This window comes from Sus scrofa, chromosome 2 (genome assembly GCF_000003025.6).
Source record: "Sus scrofa isolate TJ Tabasco breed Duroc chromosome 2, Sscrofa11.1, whole genome shotgun sequence".
Taxonomy (NCBI): Eukaryota; Metazoa; Chordata; class Mammalia; order Artiodactyla; family Suidae; genus Sus; species Sus scrofa.
The window spans coordinates 64,150,091-64,162,798 of NC_010444.4; the positions used below are offsets into that span (position 1 = coordinate 64,150,091).

The 12,708-nt window shown below is 37.7% G+C and overlaps 1 protein-coding gene and 1 pseudogene across 1 annotated transcript; both read right to left on the minus strand.

Moving 5' to 3' along the window:
* LOC100626563 lies at window positions 554-1,520 on the minus strand (annotated as a pseudogene).
* On the minus strand, window positions 11,448-12,401 carry LOC100626456 (olfactory receptor 7A10-like). Its single transcript, XM_003354112.1, has one exon. It carries the CDS (start codon window positions 12,399-12,401, stop codon window positions 11,448-11,450), a length of 954 nt encoding a protein of 317 aa, XP_003354160.1.

Here is a 12,708-nt window from a genome sequence, read left to right on the forward strand (position 1 = left end):
CATAGATGGCATAAGCTGTGTAGCAGAACAAAAGCCTAATGAATAGGAAAAAAACCATCATCAGTGATAACAAAAATTATGTTAAATTTTGGACTATAATGAACATCAATTAAGGTAGTGATATGCAAAATGATATTCACATGATTGAGAAAGAGAGGTCTCAGATTTTTATCTGTAATAGTGTTATATAAATAGCCATGATTGCTAAGAGGAATTTTCCCCGTACAGGAGTAGTACAACTCATGACTATTAAAAAAATGCTCTGTATGATCTATTTCATTTGAGAAAAAAACTATTCTTAAAAGATCCTTGTACTCCCTTGAAGTATATAAGAATTTCCAAATATGTCACATCCAAGGTTGGGAATACAATTTGGAAATAAGAAAGGGAAAAACTCTTGGATACTAGAAAGTTCACAAGGCTTAAAACTGAGTTACATAAATTATGTAGAGAAGTCAGAATTAAAATGGAAATTAGAAGAGGGAGTTCTACTTCTGCAGTTTGATCAAAGGCTGGCAACGTTTGTCTCAAGCTTTGAGCTTTGACCTTACATTCAAGTACACTTCTTAAGCCCTGGGACAAGAGGACCTTTTACAGTTACCTTTCTATAGAGTATTTTCAGACCCTTCTTTAAGTCCTTATTTCTCAAGCTGTGGACAAAGGGGTTCAGCATGGGTGTGACCACAGTGTACATCACCGAGGCTGTTGCACTTGAGTGGGAGCTGTGGGTAGCAGCAGAGCTAAGGTACACTCCTAAGTTTGTACGATAAAATAAGGAAACAACTGAGAGGTGTGATGCACAGGTAGAAAATGCTTTATACTTCCCTTGAGAACATGAGATTCCTTGTATGAAGAAAACTCTCTTTGAGTAAGAGTAGAGGATACCAGAGAGGGAAGTACCAGTCAGCAACACAGCTCCAAAATACATCACCACATTAATGAGAAAGGTGTCAGAACTGGCAAGTTGAATAATCTGATTGAGTTCACAGAAAAAGTGGGGTATTTCTAAGACTGGATAGAAGGACAGTTGCAACACCATTAAGCTTTCTAATAAGGAATGCAGGGCACTTATGATTCAGGACACCAGAACCAGCAGTAGACAGAACCAGAGATTCATAATGACTGTATAGTGCAGAGGGTGACAGATGGCTACAAATCTGTCATAGGCCATCACAGTCAGGATTAGGCTGTCCAATCCTGCAAAGAGTATGAAAAAATACATCTGGATGATGCAGCCTTCAAAGGGGATAACTGCTCTGTGTCTGGATATTCCATAGCATCTTTGGGATGGTGGTGGAGGTGAAACAGATGTCTACAAAGGACAGGTTGGAGAGGAAGAAATACATGGGACTGTGGAGGTATGAATCTGAGCTGACAACCAGGATGATGAGTAGGTTCCCAAACACTGTGATCAGGTACTTGCAGAGGAAAAGAATAAATATGATAGGTTGCAATTCTGATTCCTCTGAAAATCCTATAAGAAGAATTTCTGAAATTCCTGTTTGATTCCTTGGTGCCATGTCGTGTGGTGAGTACTAAGAAAGAGGAAAAGAACATGACCAATTTTCATATAAATGAGCATTACCACATTATTAAACTAGTACCACTCATAAAATGCCACAAATAAATTAATTTCAATATTCTGCTCATGGATTTTGTGCTCTTTAGGGAACCTGCCGTGCTAGCTCTAGTTAGCAACCTTTCTGCCTGTCAGTATTTTCCCCAAGATGTCATGTATTAACAGTTTAATGAGAAATTAATTTAGGCATTTGCAAAAAAAAATGAATTGGTACAAAGTTCCAGGTACTGTCTATACAGAGAGTATAGCGTGCTAAAAAAATAAATGCTGCTAAGATTCAGTTATGAATACAGAATATAAGCAAATAAAAATTATATACATTCTTATATGGTTGCAGGTGTTATATGAAAAATAAATTAGGTATAAAGGAGTGGGTAAATTGATAGTACTTTTTATGCATGTTGGGGCAAGACATGCTAACCAGATGACATTTGAACAGAGATCTCAAGGTAGAGAGCTCTTTGTCCATGAGCATACATGGGAAGCGTGTGCCTTGCACAGGAATACCTATTGCAAAGGTACTGAGTAAACTATTTGTTTAAGATGCTCCAGTCCAAGAAAAATCAGGTCTAGTGAAGGAAATGAGCAGGCAGTAAAGTGAGGAAAGATAGAGTCAGAGAATGTTGATGAATGAGGTGATCCCTTGCTGCACAGAGGCTCCCTTGTCCATATCAGATATCTGCAGCACTTTGGACAATTCAATATCAAAAAAAAATCTATATGAGATGAAATTGAAGGAAAATTCAAGACAAACTTATAAAAGAAAAAATATATAATATGCATAATTTAATGAAATCTGTGTGAATCAATAATTTGATTTTAGATTAATGAAGATTTGGACGTAAAAGAGTATGACAGAAAGTATTTTAAAATATGTGGAGGAAACTGTATCTAAGTTATACTTTCCTCTTACATAGCAACGTATGGATTCAAATATGAATATGGAAGCTAAGGTGATCTTTAGTCAAAGGTAAAGAAGAATGCCTTCCAGATAGGGCTTGAACATGATGGAACCTTCATAAATAGAACTGATCACAATAGAATAAAGTAAACGCTAAGGGATAAGAGAAGGAGAAAGAATCTGGAAATACACATAAAGCATCATTTATTAGCATAACGTAGGCATGAGAACATTCATTTTCATTTCTTTTTAAAGCAAGTATTTGCAAATAAAGAATATTTAAGTGACAACACTAATCATTCAGTTAAAAAAATTACAGCAACAGAGAGAGCACAAGATGACTGACACAGTTCACCTCACAAAATTTATAAACTCTCAGAAGTCCCTTACAAATATCTGTACACATGTAAAACTTAACGTCAAACCACAAATTTGAGGAAAGATTACAATTTCTTTTGTTTGAAAGAATATAATAAAAAATAGGAATAGGGCTTCTCATTTGTGCTGAGAATGTTAAGAACCCAACTATTATCCATGGGGATGTGGATTCTATCCCTGTCTTCACTCACTGGGTTAAAAATTCTGACAACATTGCCTTGAGCTGCACTGTAGATCGCAAAAGCGGCTCAGATCTGGCATTCCTCAGCCTCTGGCACAGGCTGGCAGCTGCATCTCCAATTCGACCGATAGCCCAGGAACTTCCATATGTGGCAGGTGCAGCCCTAAAAAGCAAAAAGAAGAACAGGAATAAAAACAGTCACAAAACGGGAAAAAGAAAGTCTCTTCAGCAAGCGTTGCCGGGAAAACTGGACAGCTGCGTGTAAAGCAATGACATTAGAACACACTCTCACACCATGCACAAAAATAAACTCCAAATGGCTAAAGACTTCAATATAAGACAAGACACCATCAAACTCCTGGAAGAGAACATAGGAAAAACACTCTCTGACATCAACATCATGAATATTTTCTCAGGTCAGTCTCCCAAAGCAATAGAAATTAGAGCAAAAATAAACCCATGGGACCTCATCAAACTGAAAAGCTTTTGCACAGCAAAGGAAACCCAAAAGAAAACAAAAAGACAACTTACAGAATGGGAGAAAATAGTTTCAAATGATGCAATGGACAAGGACTTAATCTCTAGAATATATAAGCAACTTATACAACTCAACAGCAAGAAAGCCAATCAACCAATGGAAAAATGGGCAAAACACCTGAACAGACTGTTCTCCAAGGAAGATATACAGATGGCCAGCAAACACATGAAAAAATGCTCAACATGGTTGATTATGAGAGAAATGCAAATCAGAACTACCATGAGATACCAGCTCACACCAGTCAGAATGGCCATCATTCATAAGTCCAAAAATCACAAGTGCTGGAGGGGGTGTGGAGAAAAGGGAAGCCTCCCGCACTGTTGGTGGGAATGTAAAGTGGTACAAACACTATGGAGAACAGTTTGGACATACCTTAGAAATCTATACATAGAACTTTCATATGACCCCACAATTCCACTCTTGGGCATCTATCCGGACAAAACTCTACTTAAAAGAGACACGTGCACCTGCATGTTCATTGCAGCCCTATTCACAATAGCCAGGACATGGAAACAACCCAAATGTCCATCAACAGACGATTGGATTCGGAAGAAGTGGTATGTATACACAATGGAATACTACTCAGCCATAAAAATGAATGACATAATGCCATTTGCAGCAACATGGATGGAACTAGAGACTCTCCTACTGAGTGAAATGAGCCAGAAAGACAAAGACAAATACCATCGGATATCACTTATAACTGAAATCTAATATCCAGCACAAATGAACATCTCCACAGAAAAGAAAATCATGGACTTGGAAAACAGACTTGTGGCTGCCCGATGGGAGAGGGAGGGAGTGGGAGGGATCGGGAGCTTGGGGTTATCAGATACAACTTCGAATAGATTTACAAGGAGATCCTGCTGAGTAGCATTGAGAACTATGTCTAGATACTCATATTGCAACAGAACAAAGGGTGGGGAAAAATGTATACATGTAAGAGTAACTTGATCCCCAGGCTGTACAGTGGTAAAAAATTTAAAAAATAAAAAAATATATATATTTGCCTTAAAAAAAATAAAACAGGCTGGAGTCATTACTCAAAGTTGCCAAGGGGGAGGGAGTAGGATGGGTTGGGAATTTGGAGTTAATATATGCAAACAATTGCATTTGGAGTGGAAAAGCAATGAGATCCTGCTGTACAGCACTGCAAACTATATCTAGTCACTTACGATGGAGCATGATTTTATGAGAAAGAAGAATTATACATGTATGTGTGACTGGGTAAACTTGCTGTACATTAGAAAATTGACAACACTAAACCAGCTACAATGGAAAAAATAAAAATCATTATAAAATAAAATGTAAAGGAACTGAACTGGCATGTCTCTATTTTTTTGATAAATGACTACCTAATCTACAAATAAATTCAGTCTTGCAGGAAATGAAATAATTACAAAGTTAGCTCAATAGCCCGCCCCTCTTCTCATAATAATTTTTTTCACTTAAATACTGTAGAGAGGAGCTATTGTGAAATATATGTCTCATGAATTCTTGTTTCGAGGAAATGTTTGTCATCATTCCTCAGTCTGAATATTCACATCACAGTCAAATATGCTCCATATTTAAAAAAAAAAAACCTGCATCTCTGTACATCCTCCACAGCTGATATGCTATTACTCTACTATTTAATTGCAAAGGGCCTTGGCTTTAGGTTCTACTTTTACTTGAAGCACTTTATACTTCTGTTCCCTCTTCTAATTGGGCTTCCATGTCCATCATTTCACAGTCAACATTAATCTTTGTATTGCTGAGTTTAATATTCACTTCTATTTTTGGCATCAAAAATTAATACATTAACTAATTAAACAAGCAATAAACAAAACAATTACCAAAAAAAAACCCCAAAACACCACAGTGATATTGGCTCTGGTTTAGTCTGGACTAGCTCTCAGGTTAATTCAGATAAATGTTCTTGGTTATCATCTGCAGTGACCTGCTCCTTCAGTATTTACTGGGCTCCTTGACTCACCTCAGTGGAGTCTCTGAGAGGAAGGCCTCAACATAAATGTGCAAAATTGTCTTGGATGGTTGATGTTGGAGAGAGAAGTTCTGTTTCTAGAGAAGTCAGTGGAATGAAGCCAAGCATTTTTCTTCCAGTCAGTTATAACTGCAAAAGCAGCAACCATATTCTAACCAGCCCAAGGTTGCACAGGCTGAGAGATTGCAGCAGAGGATATATTTACAGCTCCTTATGTCTGCTCATTAGTATGTTTCCCTCTTGTAGCCACTACCTCTAATAATTGATTTCCTGAGGGACACTGGACAGAAAGAAAAATTTTCCTGCTCATTTTCCATGTCTGGGAGACAACGGTACAAGCCAGATGAATTCAGTGTTTATTCCTTCTCCCCATGACCTCTTCTGTGTTCCAGAGGAATAAACCTTAAGGTCCCAACCCTGACTTCAACTTTTCTTTAGAGTCCGTGATTGGGATACTATTTTGATTCGGTCCCTAATCAAACACTGGATCTAGTGGATCACAGCCCCTAATAGACTCCCTCTGTTGTTAAGAGGTAAGTTTCCATTGTCCCTTTAACATAAAACCTTGGGCAATACACTGCTTGGATTCGTAATAATTTTGCAGATACAATTAGGAATTTCATAATACAAGTTAAGAGCAGTTATTTTGTCCCTCATTAGAAAATATTTCTTTTTTTATTTTATAATGATTTTTACTTTTTCATTATAGCTGGTTTACAGTGATCTGTCAATTTTCTACTGTAAAGCAAGGTGGCCCAGTCGCACATACATGTATACATTCTTTTTTCTCACATTATCATGTTCCATCATAAATGACTAAACATAGTTTCTAGTGCTATACAGCAGGATCTTGTTGCTTATTCATTTGAAAGACAATAGTTTACATCCATTAACCCCAAATTACCAGTCCATCCCACTCCCTCACCCTCCCCCTTGGCAACCACAAGTCTATTCTCTGTGTCCATGATTTTCTTTTCTGTGGAAAAGTTCATTTGTTCCATATATTAGATTCCGGATATGTGATATCATACTGTATTTGTCTTTCTCTTTCCGACTTACTTCACTCAGTATGAGAGTCTCTAGTTCCATCTTTGTTGCTGTTGTTCTTTTTATGGCTGAGTAGTATTCCACTGTGAATATATGAGATATATTTAGATTTTAGCACCCTCTAAGGATTGTATGATTTAACGTTTGGAAAAAAAGTTCATTCTATGAGGCATTCCATGAATTCCACTTTCTATTGCTGAAATGGGTTTTGTGGGGATTAGTGACCTGCCAGTTATAATCTGAGTAAGGCATAGGACCTTTCCCAGAATTCTGTCAAGTTTCTTCTAATTTTAAAACTGTAGACCAGTGGTTCTTAACCAGAGATGCCTTTGCCCTGAATGATATTTTGTCATGTTGAAAGGATACCGGTAAGTACCTATGCACAGGAAGCATCCAACACAGCGATCCTGCCTCCAATTATCAACATTGAGAAAATGAATAGACCTCTTCTGGACCAGCACCTTCCCCACTCCACTGTGCATACCAATCACCCAGATGTTGGTTCAAATGCAACATCTAATTCAGGACATCCTGCCTGGTGAGCCAAGAGGCTCCTGGGTGGGGTTGATGGAGAAGGTACTGAACTGAGAAAATTCTTTGAGTGGGCTAGGTTGGTTATTTTTTATATTACTGTGTCCATAGTTTTACACCCTTTCTACCAAAAATTATCTTCAAATGAAAATTAGAACGAAAAGTGTAGGCATGTATTCCAGAGGCTCTGATACACTGTGTCCAACTCTTTAATGTAAGGGCCATTGGATCACCTCAAATCATATACTTTTGTAAAAACCTTTGTAGTGGGCAGAATAAAAGAATGAGAGCACCCTCCCCAAAGATGTCCACATCCTAATCTCTATAACCTTTGGGTATGTTATTCTACATTTAAGGGATATTAAGGGACATTTGAGGTAGCAAGCGGAATAAAGTTTATAATCAGCTAATTTTAAAGAAATAAGCCAAGATTACCAAGGTGAAGCTAATTTAATCACAATGATTCTCTAAATGAGGGTGAGAGAAGTATTAGAATTGGAGTCCCAGATAGATTTGAAAATGTTACACTGCTAACTTTGATGATGTGGCCCTTAGACACTAATGCAATTGACCTCTGGAAACTGGAAAAGGAAAAGAAAAAACTTATTCTGTCCATCCTCCAGGAGGAACTCAGACATTCTGATCTTATTATTTTAGCTCAATAAAAACAATTTCAGGGCATTCCCGTCCTGGCTCAGTGGTTAACTAATCCGACTAGGAACCATGAGGTTGTGGGTTTGATCCCTGGCCTTGCTCAGTGGGTTGAGGATCCGGCGTTGCCATGAGCTGTGGTGTGGGTCCCAGATGCAGCTCAAATCCTGTGTGGCTGTGGCTCTGGTGCAGGCCAGCGGCTTCAGCTCAGAGTGGACCCCTAACCTGGGAACCTCCATATGATGGAGGTGCGGCCATAAAAAAGACCAAAAAAAAAAAAAAGAAAAAAAATTCAGGCTTCTGACATCCAGAAAATTAAGAGAATAAATTTGTTTTATTTTTTTGAATTTTATTGGAGTACAGTTGACTTACAATGTTGTGTTACTTTCAGGTTTACAGCAAAGTGAATCAGTTGAGTGTGTGTGTGTGTGTGTGTGTGTGTGTGTGTTTGTGTGTGTATCCATGTCTTTGTGCGTCCATATAGGCCATCAGAAAGTATTGATTAGATTTCCCTGTGCTATATAGGTCCTTGTTACTTATTGATTTTGTATGTAGTAGTGTGTATATTCCAATCCCAACATCCCAATTTACCCCTCCTCCCACATTTTAAATACATTCTGTGGCATTTTATTACAGTAGCAGTAGGAATCCCATAATAATATATATCCAGTAAAATTTTGTTGAGCAGTTCCCATGTGCCTCAGCAGTAATAAACCAGACAAGTATCCATGAGGATGCACTTTCAATCACTGGCCCCACCCCGTGGGTTAAAGATCTGGTGTTGCAGTGAGCTGCAATGGAGTTTGCAGACTCTGTTCAGATCTGGTGTTGCTGTGACTGTGGTGTTGGTCAGCAGCTGCCGCTCTTATTTGACCCCTATCCTGCGATCTTCCATAAAACATGGGTGCAGCCCTAAAAATTAAAAAAAAATTTGCTTGAGGAAACTGAATTTAAACTTCTCAACTTATTTATTAAGCTATCTTTGGATACAGTTGTTTTATGTTGATATTCCACCTGAAGTAGCAGTAAAATTAAAGTCAGTTTGGAGATGTTGGGTCCATCTATTGATACAGAGAATTTCAAAGTTTCTATTATATAAATTGAAATGTGTTTCTGGCTTTGATGCCTTTGAGATATTAAGATAGTAAAACAAATTCATTATTTATATCAAGATCATCCATTCTATTTTAAACCATCGTGTTTAAAAGTCTATATTCTTTCACGTTCATGTTAAAATATTCATTCTGTTTTTTAACCCTCTAACTTCCTTTCAGGTTGCCAATAAACATAAAAGATAGGAATGTAAATGTGTTTGTATGTGTGTCAGTGTGGTTATTGAAAAGAAACTGTGTGCAACACACACACAGAAACACATGCGTCTTACACTTGAACATTTAAATTGGACTCAATGAAGTATGTATTTCTATGCTTTTCCTTTATTCCTCCACATTTATCAGAAATTCTGCTTAGTATCCTACATTATATGCAGAGATAAGGACACTGAGGCTTAGGGAAATTGAACTGTTCACAACTACATACAAAACAAAAAAGATTATTTTGCTCTTTTTTGAATTATGCACAAATAGAATCAGACAGTATATACTCATAGTTATAGGGCCGCTTTATTTCTACAACTGTAAGTTTTATTTTTTCCAGGTCCATTGAACTGTAATGGACTAATAACTTTGCCTAAATTTAAGGTGTACAATGTAATGATCTGATATATTTATATATTCCAAAATGACTATCATAATAACTTTACTTAAAATCTCAATCACCTCAGAAAATTACTGCTTTTATTATTGGGGGAGAACATTCAAGATTTATCTTCTTAGTACTTTCAAGGATGTAATGCAGTATTGTTAACTATTGTTACCATGATATCGTTTAGATCCTCAAAACTTCTTCATCTTAGAACTGGAAGTATGGACCCTTTGACCATCATCCCCTCAAATCCCCTACACCCCAGCTCCTGGTAACCACCATTATCTTCTCTATTTTTATTTTTTATTTTTGGCTGCACCTTCAGGATGTGGAAGTTCCTGGGCCAGGGATTGAACTAACACCACAGCCGTGTCCCAATCCACAGCAGTGGCAACATCAGATTTTTAACCTCCTGTGCCACCAGGGAATTTCAGAGATGCAAACTTTTATATATAGAATGGATAAACAATAAAGTCTTACAGGATAGCACAGGGAACTATGTTCAAAGTCCTCAAATAAGCCATAAAGGAAAACAATATGAAAAAGATTTAAAAAAAAAAGAATGATCTAACCCTAATATCAATGTAATAAGAAATTGAGAAAACCTATTCTGGAACAGTATTTCTCCAACATCGGTATACATACCCATCACCCTAGGTGCTAGTTCAAATGCAGATTCTGATTCAGCAGGACCTAGTGGTCCCAGAGCTCTGCATTTCTAACAAATTCCTGAGTGATATTGATATGGCAAGACTGGGGCTGATAACTACTATTTGAGTAAGATGGCTATAGTTCTGTTTTAGAGTCAGGTGTAAATATTTTAGTCTTTTTCACTAAAAATCATCTTTGCATGATTTTAAAATTAAAATGTATTCATACACATCTAAGCTGTAATATATTCAGTGATTTTTTAAAATATAATCACCTCTGAGTGACATATACTTCTAGGAGTTCCTGCTGTGGCTCAGTAGGTAAAGAACCCAACTAGTATCCATGAGATTGTGGGTTCAATCCTTGGCCTGGTTCAGTGGGTTAAGGATACAGCATTGACAAAAGCTGTGGTGTAGGTCACAGATACAGCTCAAATCTGGCATTGCTGTAGCTGTGGCACAGGCCTTAGATGCACTCAGATTCAACCCCTAGCCTGAGAAATTCCATATGTGGTGAGTGCAGCCCCCCAAAAAACAACAGAAAATATACACTTCTAAAAAGTTTGTACAGAATAAAGTCCTCCAAAAGATATCTGCATTAGAATCCCCAGAATAATTTAACATATTATTATGTATATATATAGTAAGAGGAGGTTAAAGTAACAAAGAAATAAGGTTGCTGATGCTTTGCCCTTAAGAATATTGGCCATGGTTATCTAGGTGGAACTAAATTATTCACAATTGTCCTCTAAATGTGAAAGAGAAGGGGAAAATGAGTGTTACTCAGAGATTTGAATATGGGGGAAGAACTAGGACCCTAGGAGTGAATGTGGCCACTAGAAAAGAGAATAGGAAAATGAAAGGTTTTTCCCTGGAATCTTCAGAAGGAGAGGAGACTTGTAGTCATTTTTCAATTTAATTTAATTTATTTATTTTAAATTAAAAATACTATTAAATTATAGTTGACTTACAATGTCGTATTAATTTCAAGTATACAGTATGACATTTGTTGAGAAGAAATTATCCTTTAAAACTCCACTTTGTCCAACTTGGTAAATAGAAATTCCCAAATATTTCCAATCCAAGGCTGAGAATACATTTTGAAAGGAGGAAATCAACAAAGGGAGAAACAGTATGATATCAAAGAATGAGAACACTTAAGAAGTGAATTTCCTAATTTGAATGGAGAGGGTGAAATTAAAACTACAAGAAATACATAGAAGTAAGCGCTATTTCCACAATCTTATTGGAGGATTACTATTTCTGAAGCTGAGGGTTTGATCACTGCAATCGTGGCACTTCCTCACCCTAGGAAAAATGGCCCTTTTATTGTATTTTCCCCACATATTCTTTTCAGAGCACCCTTTATGTCTTTGTTCCTCAGACTATAGATGAAGGGGTTCAGCATGGGTGTGACCACAGTGTACATCACCGAGGCTGTCGCACTTGACTGTGAGCTTTTGGTAGCAGCAGAGCTGAAGTAGACTCCTAAGCAGGTACAATAAAATAAGGAGACAACTGAGAGGTGAGATGCACAAGTGGAAAATGCCTTATACTTCCCCTGACCTGATGAGAGTCCATGTATGGAAGAAACTATCTTTGAGTAAGAGTAAAGGATACCAGCCAGGGGACCAACACCAAGAAGCCCAACTGCAAAATACATCACTATGTTATTAAGAAACATGTCAGAACAGGCAGATTGGACCATCTGTCTGAGTTCACAGAAAAAGTGAGGGATTTCCAAGTCTTTGCAGAAGGACAGTTGTAAAACCATTAAGATTTGCAACAAGGAATGAAGAACACTCACGGTCCAGGAAACCAGGACCAGTAGCCCACAGAGCTGGGGGTTCATGATGATCGTGTAATGCAGGGGGTGGCAGATGGCCACAAACCGATCATAAGCCATCATGGTCAGGAGGAAATCATCCAGCCCTACAAAGAGTGTGAAAAAGTACATCTGAGTGATGCAGCCTGAATAGGTGATAACTTTGCTCTGCATCTGGATGTTCCACAGCATCTTTGGGATTGTGGTGGAGATGAAACAGATGTCTACAAAGGACAGGTTAGAAAGAAAGATGTACATGGGTGTGTGGAGGTGGGAGTCTGAGCTGACAGCCAGGATGATGAGCAGGTTTCCAAAGACAGTAATCAGGTACATGGAGAGAAAAAGCCCATATATGAGGAGCTGCGGTTCTGGTTCCTCTGAGAATCCCAGAAGAAAAATTTCTGAAGTTTGTGTGTTATTCCCTGTGTCCATGGGTGGAGGTGACTACCAAGAAAAGGAAAAACAGCATGATTAATTTTACAGAAATGAGCATTACAAGATGCTACAGTTTATATTTGTAGTCAACTTTCATAGGTGGCACCTTAATTTGTTATTCTTGGACTTTGTGTTTTGATCTCTTTTCTGACAAGTCCAATGGGCACAACTAGTCATGGGTCTGTTCCTTGTCCAAGATTCAAAGGCCTCCCCAGACCACACTCTGTAAAATATCACAGACACCATGCCAATCCACCCTCTTATCTGATTAATTTTCTTAATGAGATTCGTCTGAGAATATTAC